We start from the raw sequence: 26,207 nt of genomic DNA, 5'->3' as shown, positions 1-26,207 counted from the left end.
ATTGTACGTAGAATATTTCATACGCATAGAATACGCGAAGATTATTAATGTCGAGGAGCCCCGGAGAAAAATAGTATTAATTACGCTGACTTTGTGAAAGGGAACAACGTGGGCAAGGAAAAGATAAATCACTGGAAATATTTATTACGTCACCAGAATATTGATCACGCTCTGACGTGATTAATAAGTCACTCCGACGTGGTATCATAGATCCGCGATTTATTAGCGAGGATTAATTATATTATAAACCGAATCCTACCATGAGAAATTATATGGTAACATATCGAATTTGACGAGCAGCATTTGACGATGTAATAAAATATTGCTCCCGATTTATATCGCGTGATTAATCTGCAGATCTTACGGATCTTATCTAGGAATCTTATCTAGGGAAGTACAAATTATTGCATCATTTACAATCAGTTAAATTTATTACAACAAGAAGTTAATTAGTATTTAACTCTCAGTTCTAGCATTCAAGAAATGTATCGCACAGAACATTTGCATTTTGCAAAAGAGTTTTCTCTGTACTTAATAATTCAGTCATATTAATCTCACTCCTGTGGCGTCCGTGGTTATTATAATTGCCCACTAATTCAGTTTTAAATAAAAATTACAAAACGTAAAGGTTCCCGGGGAATATAACGGTAAAAGGAGTATGTACTACGGCGACAGCATTACCGTAAGTGTGCAATATCATCAGTTTAACGGTGCAGAATTAGGCTGCCTTTGGGTGGTCGCATCAACGTTTGTATCTATGCATAAATGATTTAATGAACGGTTCGCTCCTCCCACCAAAAATCCAATCCGCATCGGTAGCGTCTAGCTCGCCATTACGTCATGCAACGGAATGCAAGAGGTCGACCTTGCAAGAAGCACAATCGTGCATTGTTGACCATTCAATGGTCCGCGATTCTGCAGCCCTCTCTTTCTTCGTTCCACGACCAGCAAACCAAATTGAATCGATCTGCGGCAGATGTTTCCTATTTTGCTACGTGCCGTTACGACAGACACATTGTTTTCCTCAATTAAATTTTAATTATATTTATGCGCATGCAGCAGCGGCAAATTCCAATCTTGCTTCACAGTTATGCATGAATATTTCATGTATTCGCTATTAACACTTACAATTTTTCTCAAAATCTAATTTTATCTTTATCTGGATCTTTACAATATTATTGGAGTTTTTAAAACCTGCTTTTACTTATCAGAATTCACGATAAGATACACAAAACAATGGAAATTAAAAAAACTACCATTCTCAATGTATTAAAATTTCATTTTATAAAATACAAAACTTCGTTCGAAGTCTTCCTCCAATTTGATTAATCTTGATATAATGTTATCAAGTGAATTAAAATTGTTTATAGTACATTAATACATCGAAGCATGTATATTTTAATAACTCAAGGAAATTATACAGTTCCAGTTGATTTTGTCATCCACTTTATTTACTCCTGAAACTTTAATTAAAGTTGTAGAAATAAAGCAACGAATCGCTATTCAAATAATTTTTAAGACCTTCGTCTTTACTATTTTACATCAATACAAGTGATCGTATGTACAAATATCATACCCTAATAAATGTACAATTCTTTGAAGATCATCGGTGTTCACTAATTTAATTATAGCCGATAAAAACTACGCTTTATAATGATTGACACGTGCTAGTTTCTGGGTGGAAATGCGCGCCGAAAAATTCATTGGAACACACAATACATTATCAGATAAAAATACTAGATGGACCCCAATAGTCGTTCGATATTCAGTGTAGCAATTTCTCTCGGCCATACAAATTTCGAAACGCAAATTGGAGCTGGTTGCCGGCTCGGCGACAGAAGGCACGATCTTCCTCAGGTTCCAATTACGACTGTCGAACGGAAAAGGGGTTAATCCCGCAGACTGTTACCATTATCTGCAGCGTGTCACGGGCCCCCCAGCAGTCACCCAAACAACCCGGCCGCTGAAACGATCGCAAACGTATCCCGCAACAACCCCTCGCGATAACTGGCCATAAAAAAACGAAGACGTATCAATCAACGAGCGGGGTTCGCCGGTCGTTCGGTTTCATTAAAAATCTCTGATTGTTCCGGGGTGGTTGTTACGCCCCGTTAATGGCCCGCCGAGGAATGCCAACAATCGTGTCCCCATCCGGACCCATTGTGTCGGCAGTCGCCGTTTCAGGAACGGAAACGTAATGGAGCGAGTCGGATACCGATCGATTTTTGACTCGACTCTGCCTGCCGATATCGCGATCGACACAGTGGGATGAAACGACTTGGCGGCGATCAAAAAGCTGTCGCTTCGTTTCTGCTGAACCCCTTGCACTATAATACCGAATCAGACTCGTGGTGAAGATTTTATGCAAGTTCCACTAAATATGAATATTATTAAATGCTTCTATATCGGAATAAAAATAAATTCTTCTGTAATCAAAGTGTATGAAAAAAGACAATTAAAGACAATACAGGAAACAAAAATTGTCTGATATTATTAACAAAATTATTAAGTACGAATAAGTGCTAATCGTCACAGCATAATAAGAGCGATAGCGCAAGGGGTTAATACACTCTGCACGCTGCTTAAATCGGAATAATTCTTTCAAAATTGTCTCAGACATCTTTATTGAGAGATACAAGACTAGTATCAAAGACTAGATACAAAGAAAGAAGATAAAAAGAAAAGAATTACTTATAAACAGTGCAATTGCTTGGAACAACAAAGAAAGATAAAAAAAGACAGCCAAGGGGTTATCTACAGAATTTGATTAGAGAAAAGATAACCAACGAATTGATAAATTAATCGTAACGTTTGATTCTTAAAAGTGATCAACGATGCACCAAAATATTAATATTGTAGTGAAGTTTTAAACATTGTTTAACATAAATATTATATGATTAAAGTAACGATTGTATAAAAATTATACGATTCAATTTATTTAGAAAATTTTGTTATTTCTGTATTAACCTTTTGCACTCGAAGCCTTTCTAGCTGGAATTCCAACATAGTTTTTTTAACGACAATATTTCTATTTTATATGACTTATCGCATTTTATCCATATGAAATTGGGTTATGTGACTCACACAGCAGTTGCATTTTTAATAATTTTTTTAAAGACTATGATAATTTACAAATTATTTTGAGACATGATAGGACAACTTCTAGTAGTGCTTTAGAATCACCGCTCGAGTGTAAAGGGTTAAAACGTGTTCGGATGAATAAATTCAGTTTATGGTTTCCGGTGAAAATGTCTTTAAAATTTCAATAATAGACTACGATACGGTTAGTGTTAAAAAACAAGTTCGCCATGATATTTACTATATACCCCCATATTGCTGTTTCCAGTTTATAATCTAACGAAAATCAATTTGCGATCGACTGATCGATTTCGCCTCTATCAGATCGTCCCGTCCCACCACGGACCGTTCGAGATGAAAGGGTTTCGCGGCCGTCGAATCATTAATAACTCGTGACTTGCGTCACGCGGTCACTATGGCACCGTAAACGGTAGCCACCGGTCGAAATGGGGGAGCTCGCAGGGGTGCCGACTCCGTTTCGTTTCATTCCGTTTCATTCCGTTTCAATTTCAATTGATTTCCGCCGCCCGACAGTCCGAGGCCAGGGCTCTTTGTGCACCGCCTCCTCCGTGCACTCGAGGCCCGCGCACAAAAGATGCGTTTTCTCGCCGGTGCAGCTGCAGCACCGGGTCTGCGCGCTCTAGGTCCCGCGCGTGTGCATCCATCGGCCAGGGAAAAGGGTCCACGACCGAGCCGCGCGAACCGGTGCCCTTTCTGCTCGGCCAATTAGCTATTCATGCGCCACTCGCGTTTCGTGTTCTGCGAGTGCGAGGGCGTGGTGTGTATGTGCGACGAGACGCGCCGGTTCTGCCCGTCTGCTACTTTGCTACCTTCCATGGGCGGTTCGAAGTACCGGGAGGTCTTGTCGGTTCAATGTCAATATTAGAAGTCCGCTTGATTTTCGATTGTTTGACACTTCGTCTGTGTGTGGGTAACTCGAGTTTTTTGGTCGGACTTGGTTGACGATCTTTGTTAGTGGACTTGATACAATAATAACATACAGAAATATGGGGTAGTATGAAGATCATCATAGAACTACTTCATACACGACTGATCTGTATTGTTTAACATTGAGGAGATTGGATTTGTTTGAAGTTCGTACAATTTATATACTCGAATGAAGAAGTTTATTTAAAAAATTGTCGTAGACTCATTTTTATCAAGTTTTGTAAAAACATAGCAGAAACCAGTCAATTTGATTGGTTTGTTGGTTGTTGCTTGTTATAGTTTTCACAGACAATTTTTATTTTATATAAAGAACCAGAGTCTATTTACTGCAATCTTCTAAATCAAGTTTAAAATCCTAGTCATAGACGTAAAAGTCGCATGACAGAGAAGATAGATCTCTCTAAAATTTTATTCAAATACTTCCGAGTTGTAGTATACTATGAAAATATGAAATGATTTATTTTAAATAAACCGTGCTTTGTTAGAATCTATAAAGTGTAACGAGTCCAGAAAAATAATTGCTTTCTTCTTGATTTTTCTGTTCATTATAAAATGAAGTTATTCTAATTTTTTGAGACATTTATAGACACTAATATAACAGTTAACTATGACAGAAGTTGTAATACGTAGTACTAAATAAAGCCATAAAGCTATAAAGCGAAGGTATAGTTACAGTCAAAAAGCGAACGGTCGAAAGGCGCTGCCGAGTCAAATTTGACCCAAACTAAATTACTGTACCTCAGACATTATCAAAAAGCAGGTAAAAGGTTTTGTAGTCAAAAATGACCCAGCGCCATTAATTAACTATTAATAAACACAGAACAAAAATTGCATTAGGTACGCAACGTGGCTGTGAAAGAGTGCGTAATGTAAAATGTTACAGCAAAAATATTGCCATAAACTATGGTACTGTACGAATCAACAGAAGCAGAGAAATAAATTATACAGAAGTTGAAACTTAAAAGTTGTTTTAAAATCTACGCTAGACAGTTGTCATTTCTGTTTTTTCGTTGCTGATGAGGAATCGTCCTGTACAACCTTCACCACAAAGTGGATGGTGATGGTAGCCGCAGTTCAAGCTGAAGTGCACACAATCGGCGACCACAAAGTTGCCAAGAAACAGCATTCTTCGCCGGTTCGTCGTGCTATCAGTTTCAAGAAGCCCGCGAGTTGCCTTTTGTACTCTGTCCCTTTGTCGAACGCCATTGAATTCGTGTCACAGGTCGTCGGTAAAGAAAGCGGCCATTCAGCCGCGACACGTGCGTCGCCTTTTTCCATTCGTGCCTCGCGCGCTACGCAACCAGTTCGGGGGCTAGTTTTTCCCTTCCGCCGACGAACTGGACTTTCAAGACGCGGCCAGGGAACGGTTTTTTTCATTCTTCCTCGCGGTCTTTTTTTCCTGTTTCGCTACGAAATTGTTACGTGATTTGACAAAAGCGGTTCAGCCGGCGGTCGCGCCTGCGTAATCGGCGCATTTTCGAGCGAAATCGAGCGAAATCACTTTCTGTTTTCGAGATGAACATTCTTCTTTCACTCGCTGTGATTTTTACGAAATCTCACGTGCACGATGAATACTTTCTTTTGAGAAACTTTTTATAGTTGTCTTGTAATATGTATTCATTTCTGTTGTAATTAACGAAATGGATAGAGGAAAGTTCGAAATCTCTTTTAAAGTTACCATAAAGGTTATAATATATCATGTGATAAATAAAATAGAAGACTAGTTTAAAATTTTATTCGAACACGTTGTTCTAGGTATGATAAATATTGTACCACTCTCAATAAAAATTCTAGCTTGACCATTCATGGAATTATTATTATACTACGGATTTTTATACTTTCGTAACAAAAATGAGCAGATCAAGTACAAAATATTAAAACCTTTAAAGAATAAAAAGATGCTTACTTATTAAACCTATTATCTATGTAGTTTTTGTGTCTTGCAATTAGTACAGACAATTTTTATTTCGCATAAAAAACTGCAGTATAATCATTAGAATATAATTATTTTGTATATTATTATTCTCACTTTCATACGCGATTTTACAAAACCATAGAATAAAAGAAAGGTGTCTCGCTAATTAAAAAATAACTAATTGTCAAAGGAAGGTAAAACTAATATTAGATCTCCAAAAGTCCACGGTCTAGTAATTAGTCTAGTATTTACATTCTGTGTGGATAAAACGTCTCTGCATAAAAATGGAACATTTATCAAGTATCGAATGGCATCGACATAGTCATACGGCACCCAAAACAAAGATGTGACGGGTGTTTTGACTCTCGTTCACAGTCTATCAGTATCATGTTACATATTTCGATAGCGAAGGCTGGATCTGATTTCACGCAAGTCATCTTTTCTTGAAGATCCAGTGTCGTCCCATGATTGGGTGTCTGGCCTAACATGTTTGTTCACTTTACGAACACTTTGTTATTCGAAGCAGAAGTTTTTCGTGCCCAGAAAAAGTTACTTCGACACGGGAATCAGCTGATTATCCCCATTGAGTTCTCCTTTTGTTTCAAAGTCTTTCGAAGTCCATAGTACGCTATACATAATTTACAGAACACCAAAAATTTACGTTTTGTTTGATTATTATTTGTTTAATTAATATGTTTCATATGCCTTATATGCAAATTCATATGTAAATAAATATTTTTGAAGTTAATTGTAAGGAACAAAAGTGAAATGTCTTCTTTCTATTAATGATATTGAAAATTAAAATAGACAGAATAATATTCCAAAATTCACATAAAATCTGCAGTCTATTCATTTAGAACGAAAATATTACTTTGATAAAATCTAATAATAGTATAATAAAGATTTAAATACTAAATCTTCTGTGACCAACCATTTTGTCCGATTTCCAATTCTTTTACTTTAAGATTATTGACATAAAGTTCCTTTTATAGAAAATATTGAAATACTTATTCCTTACTTAATACTTAACTTCCTTACTTAGTACTTAATACTTATTCCTTATGAACTTCCTGTCCATATTTTTATACGATATACCATATTAACCCTTTGCACTCGAAGCCACTTTAACTGTACATCTAAAATAATTATCTAAAATAATTATCTAAAATAATTGTAATATTTTATATTATATAAAATAATTATCTAAAATAATTGTAATATTTTATATTATATAAAATAAGTATTTAAAATAATTATCAAAAGTATTCCTAATTTATATAACAAAGTGCATTTGTGTATACAAAATTGATTCTTGTGATTCGTGCCAACAGTTTCACTCTAAAAAAAAGTTTGAAATACAAAGTTTGTTACTACAAAGATTATTTTGAAACGTGATAGACCAATATTAGTGGTGCCTCGGAGTCACCACTCGAGTGCAAAGGGTTAAACATTATTCCTAAAATCGCGATCACCAAGAGAAGAACAAAATGTCAACGCAACAATACGTCCGCAATCACTTTCAATCGTGCCGGAAGAATGCTAAACGCGTTAATAGCCAGAAGACTAAACACGGGAGAAGAAAAGAGCGCGCGGAGCCGATTTCCGACTCAAACTGCGAATGAAATCGAGTCACGAGGACCCCAACGAGCAGGAGATCGTTAGTGGTAAGGAGCAGACGAATTCTCGTTGTCCGGGGCCAGCCCGCAAGCCGAGGAAGGGCAGGCCCGGCGTGGAACGAACGAACGAAAGAAAGAAAGAAAGAAAGAAAGACCAAGGTAACTCGAGACTCTTGTGCCGAGGAGAAGCGTTTAAACCGCTGACCGTAAACAGTGAGGCCCAGAGAAAGGTCTGGGGGCCCGTTGGACCCTCGCAAAGGGCGTTAATTACAAGGCTGCTTTCGTTCTTCTCTCCTCCTGCGGCTGATTTCCGTTGCCGGAAACGTGACCGAGGCGAAGAGAGCCAGAAGTGAGGCAGAGACGGTAGAAGAAGAAGAAAAAGGGAACTTGAAGCACGCCACTCGCTCGAGCTCGTCGTGTCGAGTGGTTAGGTCAGATTAAATGGAAACGACTGCTACACGAAGTAACGTCGTCTCGAGAATAGCATTTAAATTGATCGCTTTGAAACGCTCAAACTGTCGACACTTATTATTTCGACGTGCTCCGCGGAGTTAACAGTCGAGGCTCTCGATCGGCTCCGACCCTCTTGCACTCTACCGGATCATTTGTAGTCTATATTGGAGAGACGCAAGAACTTGATTGACAATCCGGCACTGGCCTAATGAGAATAACGCGACGCGAAAAGTATGACTCGTGAAAGAAGCGTTCGCAAGAAACGAATAATGATTTTAAATGTAATGGCAGAATATTCATTGAACAAGTTTTTTTTTAGTGGTTATAGAAGCATAGTGGTTGCTAGATTACGGATTTTGTACATACATCTATTTTTGAAAAAGGTCAAATGTTAAATAGGAGAAGTATTAGAAGAATTTAAGAGCATTGTTACATTAACAGAATTATTCGCGGAAGAAAAATATTTCTATCTAACTTATATTTCCTAGAATTAATGTAAAGAATTTTTATTTTGCATACAGATGCGCTGTCTAGTGATCGCAGAACACGTTTGAGTAAATGCATTTTGTTACAATGATTATATACAAAGAATTATGATTTCTAACAATTTACTGCAATAAATAGTTGTCACTTTGCTCAGACTTGAAATTTCTTATGACAAATAAACATTGTCTACAATAATTACAAACTATAAAAATTGCATAGATATTTATTTGATCGTTTTAATAAGTTGAAAATAGTGTAATTAATAACTACACTGCCAATATTATACAATTTACATATATATACAAATATTTGAAGGCTTCTACGTAATTACTGTAAATACATAAAGATAATAAATAATAACTAATATTATGTGTAGTGTTAATTATATTTAATAATATTTAGATATTTAATTTCTTTAACCTGCTATAATTTTACCGATTGTTTAAATAAATACATAAATACTCTGACTTTTCTTTTACCAAGCCTGATCTTGATCAAAAATACTTGATTTAGTATATCAATATTGTGTTAAAGCAATATTAATTTGCAAAGAACTAAAACATCCTATTTAAATCAGAATACATTAATACAGTAAATTAACGTGAACCTCGCTTGTGTATAATCAAATAATTAGTAGTGTATTTCATGCTGATGTTCATTAGCTATGCATTAGAGACTGATCTCTTCCACTCTCTTGCACTTTAACCCTATGCACTCGACTGACGACTCCAAAGCACCACTACAAATTGCTATACCATTTCTCAAAATAATTGTAATAGCAACAAACTCGTTTATATTTAAAGATTGTTTAAATAAGAAGTACTGTACTTGCTAATAAGCTCAATTTCATATGCATAAATCGCAATAAATCATAAAATAGAAATAACAGAGATCAGAAAATATGTTTAAAATATAATGCAAATAACTTCGTGTGAAAAGGGTTAATATCCCAAGCTTTATCAGATGAAGCTAGATAAATATCTCCAATTCCACTCCATTTTGCTGTATTATTATACTTTTTTAAAATCTAATCCTATTGACATCAATCATATTAAAAATTGCTATTAATTGTTCATTGTCGTTATTATTTCTAATATATTGCTGAGCCGAGGACAACAGTAATACCAGAGATAGCACCATTAATTATCCAATGACCCATTTTCGGTATTGAACAGCCAAACGGTCCAATCGAATGTCATTACGGAACAACTGCATTGTATGTTTCTATCGCAACGGTGAATAATTTGCAACCAAATAGAATAATCATTTGAATGCACGCAGCAAAACTCGTGCAAATTGTACATCTATTGAAAGACTAATTCACCAATTTATGGAGTGAAATAATTAAATTTTCTAAATCAATCTCTCTTCTCTTTTCTTTTGATTTCATGTTAATTATTATATCCTTTCATGTTAATTATTATATTCTTTAATGTTAATTATTATATTCTTTCATGTTACTTATTATATTCTTTCATGTTACTTATTATATTCTTTCATGTGATAAGTAGACTGCAGATTATAGTTATTCATGACAAACATGAGCACATTTGAATCGTATATTTTATTCGAATAATTCATAGTCCGAATAATTTTCTATTGTAAAATAGATTATCTAATAATTGAATGTATGAGAAAGAATTTTCAAAAAAATACTCTACATGCTGATGAGACTGGAAAAATTGTTTCTGTGCTTCTATAATCTTTGAAGATAGACAATTAAAATTGAAGATTGACTATGACAGCGACATGGACAGGGAAGTAAACGTGGTACACGTGGCGCGCAGTGCCGCAGGTAGGGGGAAATACCGAGCGAATAACACAAACGGCGCGAGCTGGCGAGCCTGTCATAAAGCGAGAAGATGCTACCGATGAAGTGCGTCGAACCCTATTGTACGGAAGTGCAGTGATTACTTTATTACCAGAAGAAAGATAGTTGTGACTTTTAAATCTACAGTTTGATAGTTGTGAGGTTGTAAACCTAACAGGCGGTACCATCAAGTAGGGTTGTACCGTTCGTTGAAGAGGTACTGGTATCGTTTCTCTAAGTCAAAAGGGGCTCTTTAGAAATGGAGCTATTTACAACTTGAAAAGAAGGCAAGTTTGATTTGAAGAAGAAGACAAACAAAAGATGACGAGGAATCGAAACTCCATTGGAGGTCGGAACGTAAATGTTAAATATATTGTTTCCTCGCAACGAAGCAACCTTGATCCGTCCACCTAATAATTATGCCCGCACTTGTCCGCTTACGGTACCTGCGCTCCGAAACTTTTGCCCGGACGACCGCGACGTGCCATTTCTCTCGTTACTTTTAATCGCGAATCATCGTTCGAGCACCGGCGTGCACGTAACAACAGGTATCAGGTTACGAGCACTCCTATCGTAACAATTGCTTCCTTTATTCACGGATTCCGAGCCAGAACGAAGCTGACCGGTACCTGCGCGCGTCCCGCCGCCATTGTGACCGTTTCTATCGCATTTTCGATGGAACCACGGCATTATAAGGGCCCTGAATGGCCTTTGCCGACACAAAGCGCGCCGTTGTCGGTATTGAAATTCACCGGGTTCCTCCAACATTGCTCGAACCATGCCGTAACCGAGTTCAACTAACCGAACAACCGGAAGTTCTCTTTAATCGCGATCCTATGCGTTTTTCTTCCTCTTCCTGGATTAGTGCCGGCGCGGAGGGTCCGTTGATGGTGCGCCCCCGTCGTTGTAGATCGATAACAGGTGCGTTAATGCCCGGCGAGATTTGCTTGATAAACAACTTTGACGAAAGAACGCGCGGCCGGGAGAAGTGTAAGCGTCGTCGGCTTGGTGAAGGATTTTTCAGTGAATAAACTTTACAGGAAATGATACCGAGGTATTAGAAATATTGTAATTGTTGCCTGTGATCAGAAGAAGCATCGTTAGGTGCAATCATGTTTGAATTAGTCTTATTTTTCTGGGTGACACTGTCTTAATAAATCGTGGTTCACGTACTATTTTTTGTTGTTGTTAAAACTCGTTTATTTATAATACAGTTCATCTCGATTTTGGACGTATAAATATTTTTCGTAGCTTGAGATACTTTTTAATTTTAAGTAATAGGATTGTTAACGTTTGAAATCCAAAATGTCTTCTATAAATTTGTTTGAAAATATACGTTTGTTAATTTCACTCCATTTATTATAGAAATGTCTTGCATTGAGAAGACTTTAAACAGAAAAATTCAAAATTTAAGTTCTAATTATTATGGAAACCAATGTAATTGTCAAATTATCAAATGGATCACTTGATGACCCGTAGTTCATAAGTCAAAGCTGACATGTTATAAAATTGTTATTTTATTTCGCAACAAATAAAAAAATAGATGTACTCACAATAAAATGTTACGCACGGTCTACGAAACGTGAAGAATGACAGTATAAAATCGAGTCCATAGCTTCCCTCGTCGCCGAAAACGATCTGTCGCGGTCGGCGCAATTAAAAGTGAAATACAAGCTCGAAAAGTGCCATTGTGCCATTTTTCCTGCACCGTGGAATTCCGTGACGAGCACAATTATTTCCACAGCGCGGTTTCAGTTTACGCGAATTACCGTTCGTGCTCGAAACGGGATACAATAATTTACGGGCACCCTTGGCCACCCCGCGGTCCGGAAACACCCACTCGTCGAATTACCATGCGCTAAATCACAAACGTTTCCCGTATGTTTCAGATACGTCCTACGAGAAGGCCTGTCGAAGGGGTAGCGCACCAGCCACCCCTGTCCTCGGAGCACGACCCTTGGACGTCACCCCCAACAGAATCGTCGTAAGTTAATTTTCATTGGTGCTCTCTTAAATCCCTGTAATTTTCATTCACTATAATTTCGGACCTTTCACAATGCTGAATGGCTCCGTCCGGTACGGGCTCGATTCATAGAACCGGCTCATTGTCCTGCAATCGTAAAAGTGTATTTCCTTTCGGGCCCGAGTTACAAACTAAGCTGTTTGGACTCTATGCTAATTCGCTTTTCTATAGGCGACTTAAGAATTCGCTAGTGCCAGAAATACGTTGGGACCTCTGTTAAATTATTTTGTTGAATCGTTTGTTTGCTTTTCCAAACTCGAGATTCAAGAGTATACATCAATTGATTAGAAATGTTTAATTAAACGCTAAGGACCTTTTCAATAAACATTAATACAGTTTTTAACAAAAATTTGTGAATAGAATTCCAGTAGCAGTAGCAGTTGAAATGATAACGTAGTCTACATAACTATCACTAATTTGTCCGACGTTAAACTGTAACTTCATGTCAGTAAATCTTACAAGGCTCTGTCTATACTCACTTTAAAGAGTCAAGCCTTTACTTTAACGTCACAAACTCAAATTATTTTAGAATCTTTATACCCACATTTGTTAGAGTTCAAAGTGCAAACACTTTTTGATCACAATTTAGCACCTGTCCTGCATCTGTATTCTAACAATTATGATTAACATATAAATCAGAAATAACTACTTTTACAAACTATTATAAATGGCATGCTTAAATAACAGAATTTCCTTTATCATCTGCATTTGAAATGCATCTTATAAGAATTTCTTACGATTTAAAAAAATCGTCAATCGTATTTATGTTGAAAACATGTTCTAGTACCATAAAAATTTCAACGTTCTAAAATTCATCTAAATATATGTAAGCAGACAAACGCACGATAAAAATCTGCCAAAACCATTTTCAAGATTACGCTACGTCCATCTTTTATTCACGGATCGCGATACAGAAATACGTCCGCCCAAAAATGTTTCTATACGAAACGCAATCTGTAAACTTCTATAAACATCCACGTCTCGCAGAGAGAACGGTTGAATTAACGTATTTTCTTCGCGAAGAACTTCATTAACCGGCGCCCGTCACCTGCCCGGAACGTTTCGGCGCCGTGCAAAAGTCGTTAATCGGCGAAATGTCTCGGAATAATTATTTTATCGCGGATGGGAACGCGCGCCGCGCCGCCTCGAGCTCGCAATTAACGCCTAGGCGTCTTCTGTTTCGCGACACTGGAGAAGATCCCCGGTATGCTGTCTCGTCGTAGATCCTTATCGCGAGAAATACTTTTGGTGAATCTGTCAGCGCTGCGCCCGAACTGCATTAGACTTGCAGATTAGACGCGATTCGAAATTCGAGCCGGCGACGACGAAGAGGGTCGGGGACTCGGCTTCTGGAATTCGTCGTTTCCACTTCCTTGTAGATCGCTTCGATATATAAAACAGCTTCCGTTCTCTGAATTCGTAATTATCGGCGAGCAACTTTCTCCTCTCGATCGATGAATAAGAAATCGCGAGATTACGGGCAGCTTCCTCCGAACAAATTAGGTGAGGCGGCGCTAAGGTCGGCTCAAGGCCATCTTGAATTAATCTGGCGAGATAGTTTCTGCGCTGATGCGATGCGTTTTCAAAGTATTTATTTATTAATGCTTTAAACCAAATCGTTTACCAAATCATTTACGTTTTAAAAGATATATATTTATATATATTTTATAATTGCGTATATATTAAATATATTTCTATGATACATATGAACGTGTATACATTCATACATAGTGTGTATATTACACACGTCAGAAAATCTGTCAAGTATATTTTTATTCATTTTTATAATATATATTAAATATTTAAATATAACATGAAAATAGCTAAAAAATATAAACATATTTTTGAATTGTTCTGTGCCACGATGTTAATATAATTTATAATATAATATATAAAGGAATAATATAATCCGAATAACAACATTACTTATAATACGAATCTAAGATGATGTCATAAAGATAATATAAAGTTAATTATTTCTTAGGCCATACTTTGTCATTTTAGTTTGCAAGGGAAGATTTAATGTGCAAAGTTATCTAGAAAGACCAGGTTGAGAACGTTTTATTTATCACGCTGAGAGTGAAGTTTAATTTTTATCAAACGATAATCTTTTCAACAGATTCATACTAGTGAGATTAACTTTAATAATTAAATTTAATCAATTCCTCTTTTCATCATATCTTTATTTAATGCGTGAAAAAATAGCCCAAAGAATAGAGTCAAAATTGTGCAACTCAAGCGGCTATTTTAATATAGTGTTATTTCGTACATATAGTGTTCATGGAAATAGTTTTTGTTACACTTCAGTAACACCGTTTGACATTTAAATTTCAAAGAATAGTATCTGCAGGCGTTCATGTGCATTGAAATGTTAGCCAATTTCCTACAAATTTAACAGTTCAATGAAACCCAGCATTTCCATGGTAGCGATGCTTTCCTACAAAAGTATCAAAGTTCACCGACCATTAAATGCCAGCTAATTCCAAGACAGTTTCGCGAGTCGAGAAATTCGGTGTGCTCGAACGCCGCCCCCTCCATTTCTCTCACGGAATACTCTCACGTATTCGAAAAGATCCCCCGGACCTCGAAAGATAAATCGTCGTAGCCGATTCTTTTGTTGCAGCTTTTACATCCACTGCGCTTCCGGTTGAAATGCTCGGGCTTCACGGCGACTCGCGCGCCGCACCGCGCCGCGCCGTAACGTTTCGCTTTCGAGGCACGGAAAACGGGACTCCGGTTTTCCAATCACGTATCTTCGATCTCTCGAATCTCTCGGTACATTGAGCCGTCGCTGACGGGCCCCGCGCGCACCTTTTCCTTTTATTCAAACAACAAGCACTTTAAACATCACGTCCATTGTGTTTCTCTTCTGTTCCTCGAACTCGAGGGGCGCCCGCAAGCTGTTCGGAAATTTTTACAAATACGCTCGACGCCGCCGTCCCCGAGATCGTTGCGGTTAGCCTTGGTGCTTCTGGAAAAAAAAAGAGAGATATTCCGCTGGAAGAACTCCCGTACAACCTGGCGCAATAACGGCCGGCAAAATCTGCTACACTTTCGAAACTCTCCCCGATAAAAATATTCCCCGAACGAAATTATCATTCGGTCGAATCGCTCGGACGTGGGTAAAACAAATCGGGGAACTCGTTTCTTGGAAACTGCCGTTTCGGCCGTACCGCACGAACTACCTTTATGTACGCTGCGCCGAACAATTCTATGTTTTATTTCTATGTCGTTGAACTTCGGTCGCGTGTTTGTTTGTTACAACGTGGGCGTGAGTTACTCTGTTTCATCCGATTTCGTTTACTTTTGTTGTAGCTTGGAAATGGTCCAATATGTTTTTCTATTATCTTTTATTTACTTATACCTATTACTTTTATAGTATTATAATGTTAATAGTCAATTAATTGAACGAAACTGAATTATAGTTATAATATCATATCTTTTGGAGTTTCGTAATATTATAATATTAACGAATAATATTTTACTATATATTGAATAAAGTCAAGAAAGAATTTCACGTTTGTAAATAGTTTAATGTAATAACTATGCTAAATTTTGCTTCATGTACTTAGTAATAAAACATGTAGTGTATTTTACATGTAAGGTAACGATGGATTGTATTTTTGCTTAAGGGATAAAGGAGTTATCAAAAATTGACCATAATGAATTATAAATTGCTGATTTCTCTTTAAATACTAATTTTAAACTGTTTACACATAGTTCAACCTTTATACTACGATTTATATCGCAGGTAAATTAATTGGCATTTCTTCTTCCCTTATAATTTCGCTAAAATAATTCCAAGAAAATTTTGTTGCTGCATGTCTACCATTCACTTTCATCCTCCATTATGATAAAGGAATGAAATTTTGTTACAAATTCATAAGAAACGAATTACGTTCATATTTAGTAAATTATGATCATCTGACTATCATCTAACTCGTTATAGTGCAACGAGTCGAAACATAATTTTACAGTCTGCTACAAAATCGTTCGATTACCATGCCGTATCGATTCTCCTCTTATAAAATTGCTATTTATAGAGCAAACTATTCCGCGTGAAAATAGTGGTTTCGAAATGTGAAACCACTCGCACCATCGGATCTGCGGGTTCGCGGCGATCGAATTATAGACCTATTGATGCAGTAACATTAACGCGACACGCCTCGGGGCAATTTCATCCCCATCCCGCTCGGGACGGAACGGGACGGGACTCCTTTTTCTCGGGAATGCCACCTTTGCCCTTCGCTTCCGTTTTGTTGCATAAAGCGACACGCTGCCCCCACGCTGGACGTAAAAGTAGACGGACGTCGCGCTGCATGGAAAATATCGATCCGGTGTCTGCAGGTGTTCTCAAATCTCGCGCGGCAGATTGCTTTCCAGGCCGCGCGACGTGACTGCGAGTCGCAGGTGTTCCGAGAGCAGATTTTTTGTATCGATACGTATTCCTCGTCTTCGGAGAGTTGTTTCGCCTCTTCACTTCGTGTTCTCGCTTATGGGCCGCGGAGCACTCTAACGTATTAGCCTTTTTCGTCAAACGCTAACTTGGCGATAGCGGACGAGTTTTCAAAGATCGACTCTTCGGCAATGCCTGTCTTCGTGCATTGAACTTTTATAAAGCTTCCAGTCGAAAAACCATCCTGATTCATTTCGAATAAATGGACGTGTCTACAAGGTGTGAAACATTTTTTAAAATCCATGGAAAGCTTGTCATTGTTAATACTTATTTAATCAACGCACGCAACAACATATAGAACTTGATAAAACTTAAACACCCTTTCATAGTCACCATGTTGTAAATCTGTACAATGCGACAAATAAATGATTACTAGATTTTTGTGTAAAATAAAAGTTGTCCAAAATAATTACAATAAATACAAGTAACAATGACTTTCCTCTTTTAATAATTGCAGTGTAATATAATGTAACGATATCTTTAAATTCTTTTAATCTACTTGCAGTTTTGTGTATCAGCTACTCATGTTTGTCATAAATGCATAAAATCTGTAATCAAAGAATACTCATGTTAGGTCATAGTAAAAATAATTAAACAAAATTTTTCAAAAATTGCTTTTAAATTTTAACTATCGTGTGCCATTATAGCAACTCGTGCCCCGGAATGATATTTTTTAATGAACTAATTCTATGAAAAATATTAATTCAAAATGTAAACTCATTCGTCTGAGTTTTTTTCCTAAACTCTTAATATTTTAACATATTTTATTCTATTGGAATAGTGTAATCTATGTTGATTATAATAGAAGTAGCAATAAGTGTAATACTATATTGAATTAAAGACTCTACCAATTTTAAATAACATTGAAACATCTATATGATTTGACAATATTCGATTTTATCCTCTCGTACTTGTTTACTAACCAAAAATTATTTCACTATTTTGCACAAAAAATGAATCCGGTGTATACGCGCCGGACAAGAGTGCAACGAAACCGCAGACTTTATGTCATACACTGCCGAGTAAAGTGTGAAGCTTTTTTTTATCTAGTTTCTACTTTAATTAGTGTTTTGGTTCGCGGAGCGAGTGTCTCTTTGTTCTCAGTTTCTGTGAAGTAATTTACGATAATGGAAACTCGTATAAACATCCACAGTGGAGTAATAAGAAATACAGCAGAGCGGTGAACGCGCGGGTACACAGTGCGAGGGATTCGAGAAATTTTATTTGTCGTTACTCGACGGCCGGGAAAAATTATTTTGAAGATCTTGTAATCTTATCCAGTTACATGGTATCCCAAGAAAACCATTTAAACGAGGGATCCTCGTAAACTTGTCCCCGCGACACAATTTAAAATCCAGCTTGCTTTAAATCCCGGCGAAATCGTCGTAAATTAATTAAAAGAGCAAAAGTTCCTGTAAACGTTCATTGGCAGTGTTCATTCGATATTACTGTAACCAAAGAATCCTGATTACCTTCGACAATTTATAGGGGAACGAGTTTTCTTGCTCTTATACGCGGAGCCGAGTCATTTGAATCGATACCGTCCGATACTCCATCGATATTGTGTCGTATAAACGGAACTATTTTATCAATGATTCCACTACGATTAATTTTATATAAACGACAAGACATTAAAAACAGAGGATTTTATTTATGTAATTTTACAAATATTTTATGAAAGTAATATTCTGTGCGACACTTTTCTGAATTTCTACGAAGAGGATATTATTTTTAGACATTTTTCCAAAAATTCCGTGTGATATTTTTTAAATACTCTGCGAAGGTAGTTCGCTCGAGACATTTTTTAAATATTTTGCGAAGGTGAAATTCTGTGTGACATTACTGAAATATTCTATGTAGAGACTGCTACCCTGTGGCATTTTATAAGATAGCGTATGAAATAAATATCGTTTGTAGTGTCTTTTAAATTTTCTGCAACAAGAATAGTGTCTTCTTAAATATGCTATGAAAAGAATATGTATTCTTTATAATATTTTCTTAATATTATATGAAAAGAACATGCACTGCCATATTTTTGACAATATTTTATAAACAGAATACGATGTAAACGTATAACTAGACTGCGAAATTTATATATTTATGATAAAAATGAGTAAGTCGAATAGAAAACGTTAAATACAAGATAAAAATTAAACAGTGTTGTTTCAAAATAAATTCTTTTAACTCCTTATTCCCATCGAGATAGACATTCTTTATTTTGCATAAAGATCCGTAGACTACATATAAGACTATACCTACAAGGTAAGACGGAACAATGTCTAATTAAAATTATTTTCTGTGATTATGAAATCCCTGTTTGGAAAAATTATGAAATAAATTCAGGCATATATGACAACGAAGGTCGAGTAAAATATAAATAGTTAAACTCTAGTAATTCTCGTACAACATTATAAACTAGTTACTTTTAACTTTTCTAATCTTGCTATGAAATAAAAACATTGTCATTCAGAGAAATATTGATACCGGACACGATTGCCTAAATTTTTGGCGAGGTTTGCAGAGGAACACTAGGATTTCGCAAGAATACGTAAACTTTGGTGATCCCGGTGTGAATAGTTACTGGCGAGAGAGTACCTGAAATAGAAGAAGGTACTTTTACTCTCTATCGACGAGGAGTTAGCCGACCCCTTCAGGGGAACAAAGGAGGGAACGAACTGGTTTTCGAGCGGTACACCGACGACTTCTTCACGGATCGATCCGGTTAAAGTGCGACGTGCTATCACGAATTGTTTACGAAACCCTCGACCCGGTAAAAGAGCGAACGTGTAAAAAACCGTGACTCTTGTAATTCCGTAAAACGTATTGTCCGGTGCGATATTCATAGCTTCCGTGGATCAAAGTCTGCCAACAGTTTTTCAAGGTCTCATTTATTTTTCTCGCTTGGGTATGTAGAGGACTTTTCCTTCATTTTATACAAAGTTTTCAAAACCTCTCATACATAAATAAATTTCATTGAATTATATAAGCACAATAGTATGCAATAATTATGATTGCTTCTGTCCTAAATAATTATTATACTTATTATTATCCTAGAAATTTATTTGTACAATCGAGTTATTCAATGCTTTGTATCCATTCAGTAGAGTTTATTTTTTAAAAGAAAATCATACAAGTTAGAATATTTGAAAGTGTTTTAATATTAACACCTCCATACTTATTTTGATAGTGAACGTTATATGCTTTGGACAAATTGTGTAGCAAAAGAAACGCTGATAAATGTGTAACAATAGAACAGGACATTAAATTTAATTATAAAGAATCATTTCCATCGATTGGAACTTTTTAGTTATATATTGGTAATATTTTAAAATTTTTTCTATTAAATTTTAATTTCTTTCTTTAGAAACGTCATTTTTGTTTCTTCGTATTCATTACAATAGTTATTAAATTACATAAATCACTTTCCTACACTGAAAATCCTAATTAATTACCTTTACTAATTTATTGATGTAGTCTTCATTTTATATCACTGTCATTGACACCAGTGGGATACATAATAATAATCGAAATTAATAACAAATTCATATTTCCACATCACAAATGAATGAAGAAGATCGATAATTATTACGAAAGAAGTTTTCCCGTTATATTAATCTAAACAATTGATTAAACTCATAATAAAAATACCGCCGTAAAATTTTTTAAAAATTTCTCCACCGTTGATTTGCGTTTAAACTATTGGCATTATTAATAATTAATGAAAGTGCCGCTTACATCCGCCAAGACGTCAAAACCTCTTCCCTTTTTTCCCCCCCACAAACACGGTCCGCGGAAGAAAGGGCGCGGTGGAGAATTTTTTAAACGCAGAAAAACTGTGGGCCGAGTCCGACGACCGTGTCTCCTCGGCGATTTCCGCGTGTGCTCGCAGCATTCGTCACAGTGCATCCCAGCTGCATCGTTCGGAGCTTGCGCGGCGTGATTTGAGAACCCCTCGAAGACGTTTTTGTCCTTCTTACCGGTGCCACCGAGGGCCGAGGGGGGGGGGGGGGGGGGGGGGCCGGGGGTCTGAGAGGCCAAGGGGTGACCCGTTTTGCCTCACCTGAATGCTGGGGCAGGGTTTTTGGTCGTGGCACAAAGGTGCGCCCCAAGGATCCCTTGACTTCGACTACGCGGATGAGCAACATCTGCGCCAGTCGACGACGAGATTTTGCCGCGAAATCATCTGCTCACGCGAAATCCTGCGATTCACGGAGCTGGGAACGCACGGCGGTGCTCGATCGTCCAATAATTAACTCGATACCTTGATTAGTTGCTCCGCCGTTAAACATTTATTAACAACCCCCGCATTCGAAACGATTTTAATACACGAACTAATGAGACTCGCATCAAGAGGATTTCTCGGAAGTGAAGTGAGGGTGGCTTTGCGAACCAGTGAATGTATTTTTCGAATTCTCTTCGATATGAGAAAATTGTCGAATGCTCGGAAAGAAACATCTTAAAACGCTGAGAGAATGAGAGATTTAAAACTGTACCAAAGCGATAGCAATTTTATCAAAAATTCAAGAAATTATTTGGACTGTTGTAATCTTTTCTGAAATTGTTATTTAATCCTCTCAATGCCGACTATAGGTCGCGTGTACCTGAACGAAATATACCAAATCTGTTTGATGTAGTTTGATCAAGTTTCCGAGAGAAATTATAACGACTTTATTCAATTTAAAAAGAAAAAAGAAGTAAGGCATAGAAGTATCATTTATTAAAAGTATTAAGAAAACAACAATTTCTCAATTACAATCAACATTGATATATCATTACTCAGCACAAAAAAGGTTAAAAGAAAACTACCAAGCTTCTTTTACATAAAGCACAGCTAAACGAAGTAAATTCCCAGAAAATGGGCCAGTGTCTAGAAAACTAGAATCCCAAAGAATAAACGTCCAGAATTCAAGATTTTTAATGTAATTAGTAAATTGCGAAACTCTTTGAGCAATCTTCCGAACGACTGGAAAATTTCCATTAGGTATGAACTCGAAAGTAGTATTGGAATAAATCTGGAAAAAATCGAGCTGTCTTGGGGAAATTTCCGAAGACTGGCTCTGCATCAAAGCGGATCGGAGCGGCTTGGCGTTGGTGACGGCGAGCAATAATTTATCGACGGGGTAGAGACGCCGGTAAATAAAGGGACTCGTGTCCAAATAGAGAAGCATCAAAGAAGCTCGGACTGTGGCAGGGTCGGCGACCTCGCAATCAACGAAAACCCGACGGAGCAGCGGCTGCTGAAAATACCGCTTCTGTTTTCGCGGTTCTCCTCAAGATCGGACTGCGAGTCGCGAGCTGTCTGTCACGCTGAACGATAGTCGTCGGTTTCGACAGTAGCATTTACAAATGGTGCTCGTGAATTTTCTCCTGCTAACGATCTGCGAAACCACGGGACTTGTGGCGGCGCCGAAGTCGAGCAAATGAAAATAGAGTTGTCGTGGATAGAGATACGTGCGCGAGAAACGCTGTTGGCTGTCGTGCGTCGAGCGTTGCTTAAAAAGCAATCGAAAATCTCGTACTAAATTACCTGGATCTTTTAACTACTTATGAACGTCACAAATGATTTTGTCAGTGAGAATCTATCCGAGATCGAAGGATTTCACGAATCGCTTTATCAACGACAAAAAACATCGTTGACATTTGTGCATCGACTGCTTATCATATTTAAGGAATAACTCAAAGTCTCGTGCTGAATTAATTTGGACCTCTAAGCTACTCAAGAATAAAGATAGAGCACTACGTCAAAGTAATTTCGAACGACGAGGACAGCGATGATTACGAGACCATAACAGCATCAGTCTCGCAGAATGCGGAAGACGATTGAATAAAGCGGACAGTTTACGATCTCGAGGGTCAGCGGAACACCGAGGCGATAGCCAGTGATTAGGAAAAGTACGATGCAAGAAGCTCGTAAAAAGGTTCGAATGCGAGAAGCGTAAATCGGGACCGATCGGCGCAGAAGTGGAGGGAGATCGTTTAAATAGCCTGTCGATTTAAATCCCGGCTCGGTCGAGCCCCGAAGCGGAAAGCGAGCTTGCGTTTTGCTACCTGGGCATGCTTGGAAACGCGGGTCCCCTTTTCGGGGTCCTCCGTGGGATACCTGAGTCCCCGGGCCCGGCAGTATTCTTGGCTCGTGCTTACACGTTTCAATAGAAAACCCTGCGAGGGCCTATTGTTGCCGGCTAGGAAACTTCAACGATTTCATGGCCGTTCGGAGGAAACGACGAACCGAAGTCTCGAGACGACGCTTGACGCTCGACGCGCGAGGACTAGGAAGCGAATCGGTGGCATTGCAGGCGGCGACGCAGCGATTGGAAATCATTACTTGTGAATAATCGGTGCATGGTGATCTGACTCGTGACAGTTGGTTGACCCTGTTTTTACTCGAAGAAGTTGTGCAACTCGAACACTCGGCGAATGTGGCGGTGCCGGCGATGTTTGAAACTGTTTGGAGACGTTTGAGCGTCCTGGTTTTGTGAGGAATTCCTGAATTACGTGGCAGTATGCATTGATATCAAGTATTCGATATTTGATAATATTGATACAGCGACTTCGATCGAGTGCAAAATTAGTATTACACGTAATAGTATTAGACAGACAGATCGATTAGATAAGTTTGTGATATAGAAGCTAGATACAAAATCGCTGATTGTAAGTATTCGTTAAAATTGGAGGCTGAGGTAAAGAATTCCTCGATGAAAGAGCTATTAATACAATCATATCGTAAATAAAAAAATATTTGTATGAAGAATTTAGAATTCTTAAACAGCATCCAAACAAAATAATTTGCAATCATTGAGAACATTTTCTTGTCCTATACAACAGAAGAACTAAAATTAAGAACTTCACCAATCAATTCATAAAAACTCAACGTCTTGCAATAGAATATCGACCGTGATCACTAGAGTAAAGTATTAACAAAAGCTCGGCTTTATTGGAAGACTCGAGGAATGATAATTACACAGCTACCGTCTTCCGAATGCAATTACCGAACGGCATGTGAAGGAAGAGAAATAAAACTGCTTAACGATCATTGGTCGGCAAGCACTTAATAAAATTGATCGAGTGCAGGTGTTCGGTGGGGCGCAGTTATTCACTGTTTCTAATCGTATTGTCAACAATTTGCGATCGATCACGCCGGTGCCGTGGAATCCCCACCAGCTGAGAGTACTCGGGGAAAAGCTGCGACTCTATCTTCGGCGTGGTTCCCAGCCACAAAACCGGTAACGCAATCCGCTGCCAACCGATTACGCTGCATTCTGACATTGGCCGAGCTTATCAGGGCTCGCACGTGTAGTGATAACGCTGCTGCGACGCTCGGCGACGAAGTTGGGCACTTTCGACCGGGCAACGTTCTCTGCCACAACAACCGGGAACCTCCTCGCGCCGTTGAGTCATCAATAAATCATCAATAAGTGCGTGGCGATTGCGCTGAACAAAGTGACAAAACCACCAGAAAATCTGAATTAATATTGAATTGTTGGTTCAACTTTCTGAAACGTTATTGAAAAGACAATTGCGATAAAGCAGTGCATCGATTCGTCACCCTATGAGGCCTGTTGATAATTGTTGCTCAATATAGTGCATCAGACATATATCAACTCTGCGAAGAAGACATTCTTGATCGCTTTCAGCTTATGCTTCTAAATAAATTTCTCGGCACTTAAAAGCTATTTCAATTGAAAAACTATACCGCGCCGTGCCGAGAAAGCTCGTTCGATCGAACGACAAAAATAAAATACGATTACGAATAAAGTATTCGAAAGCTGTCAACGTCTCTCAGTCGCGATAAATCCTTGTTAGCATCGAGGCACGACTGCGATCGGAGATTTTCCGTCGTCCAGCGAATTTTCCTGGAAAATGAAATTGAGAAGAGTGGGTTCGCGTGTTTCACAGCCGGGGATCGGATCGGAGATTGCGAAGTGACGGGAACAGGGTGGGAACGTCGCCGTTTGCTTTTTCCGTCGTGGAATTCGGGAACATCTGCTGCGCTTTCTCACGCGGTACAGTTCGCATGACCAGAAGAAAAATGTGCGTGAAACCGATGGAGGAGAACGAGGAGGAGAAGGTTGTCAGCATGATCATCAACTACTTCGCTGCCAGGGTAAATATGCGCGGGGAAACGGCGCTCGGCCTCGCCGCCGAGGCAGACCGAGGGTGTTTCGAGTGCTCTATCACTGCTACGAATAGCATTCTGCATAATTGAACAATGCGGTCGAGTGATTTGCTTCTGATACTTCGGCCGATTGTAGGTCATTCGTCATTTGGTATGTTTGGGGGAGTTGATGCGGCTGCGAGTTATGTAATCTCGTTTGAAATCAGGTTAATCTGTTGAACTTGCAGAATTTTCTCAGATCAGATACCAGCAATTTGGACGTTTTAGTTTGTAAAGTAGTAGATAACGATTCGAATGATGTATAAAATCATTAAAAAATTTAAAGAATCACTCTAATTTCTTGCATTACGATTTCTCTATTAGAAAGAGCCGATTTTCTTTTCAATGTCTTCGTTTATTTTAATTTCCAGACATTGATAACAGAAGAAAACAATTTCTTTGAATTGAAATTTTAATATGAATGTGACGTTAATTTATTTTGTACAAATTACTAAAAATTTAGTGGTGCAAAAAGTTAAATAAAACTAAAATAATTTGCTATAGTTTCATTGTATAAACGAAAAATATTTATGTGACTTTTTAACGTATGATAAAAATTAATTGCACGCCGAGAAGTTAGTAAATATACATATATTTCGCAAATAAAAATTTATTTAACGGTTACAATGAAATAGATAAATAACTCATAGATGAGTGTCACAGCCGTCGTAGTCCAGAATATTTCAACAAAAAAGTTCGTTGAAGCCAGAGTTGTGGTAATCCATATTTTTAGCCAATGCGATCGCGGGAAAAAGTGAAACGTGCAATTATCTACAAAGACCGCCAACCCGGGAATCGTGTATTTAATAATTCAGCACGCTATCGTTTCTACGTTTGCGTTTCGAAATAAGAAACACTCGGTGCGCGTTTCTCGGCTTGACCTGCAATTTCCATAAATTAGAACTAATTAAACGGAACGATCGCGTACTGCCATTTGAATTGCGAGATTAAAACAGAGAAAGAACGAAGATGCGTTTTACTAATCCGAGAATACGGGAAAGTCGGAGATGAGCTGCGGGTTTTCGTTGTTCAAATGTGGCAACATTAATTAAAGTATTTAGGACAGTATTGATCGGAAAAACACACAAGAAACGCGATCGACCGAGATCTGCTTCATGGTGTTTCTATTCAATGGGATACCAATATATTTAGGTATCCAATTTGCACCGACCCAGTAATAAATCACGAACCTGAAAATTATGAACTATAAAGGGAACCGTAACCATAAACGTACTCCTAACGTAGAAAAATGTTTTTACGAGGGGTA

At 37.8% G+C, this 26,207-nt stretch overlaps 1 protein-coding gene across 10 annotated transcripts in view; it reads left to right on the top strand.

Moving 5' to 3' along the window:
• The window catches only part of Raskol (Ras GTPase-activating protein raskol), a 335,723-nt gene that overhangs the window by 291,976 nt on the left and 17,540 nt on the right, over positions 1 to 26,207 (top strand). For all 10 annotated transcript variants that reach the window (XM_078189692.1, XM_078189689.1, XM_078189688.1 and 7 more), the window contains one exon: positions 12,196 to 12,290. In XM_078189692.1, the coding sequence (XP_078045818.1) occupies positions 12,196 to 12,290 (95 nt within the window). The remainder of the gene's footprint in view (positions 1 to 12,195; positions 12,291 to 26,207) is intronic.

The sequence above is a fragment of the Augochlora pura genome, chromosome 8, assembly GCF_028453695.1.
Source record: "Augochlora pura isolate Apur16 chromosome 8, APUR_v2.2.1, whole genome shotgun sequence".
NCBI classification, from domain to species: domain Eukaryota; kingdom Metazoa; phylum Arthropoda; class Insecta; order Hymenoptera; family Halictidae; genus Augochlora; species Augochlora pura.
This window is presented reverse-complemented; position numbering and strand designations above follow the sequence as displayed.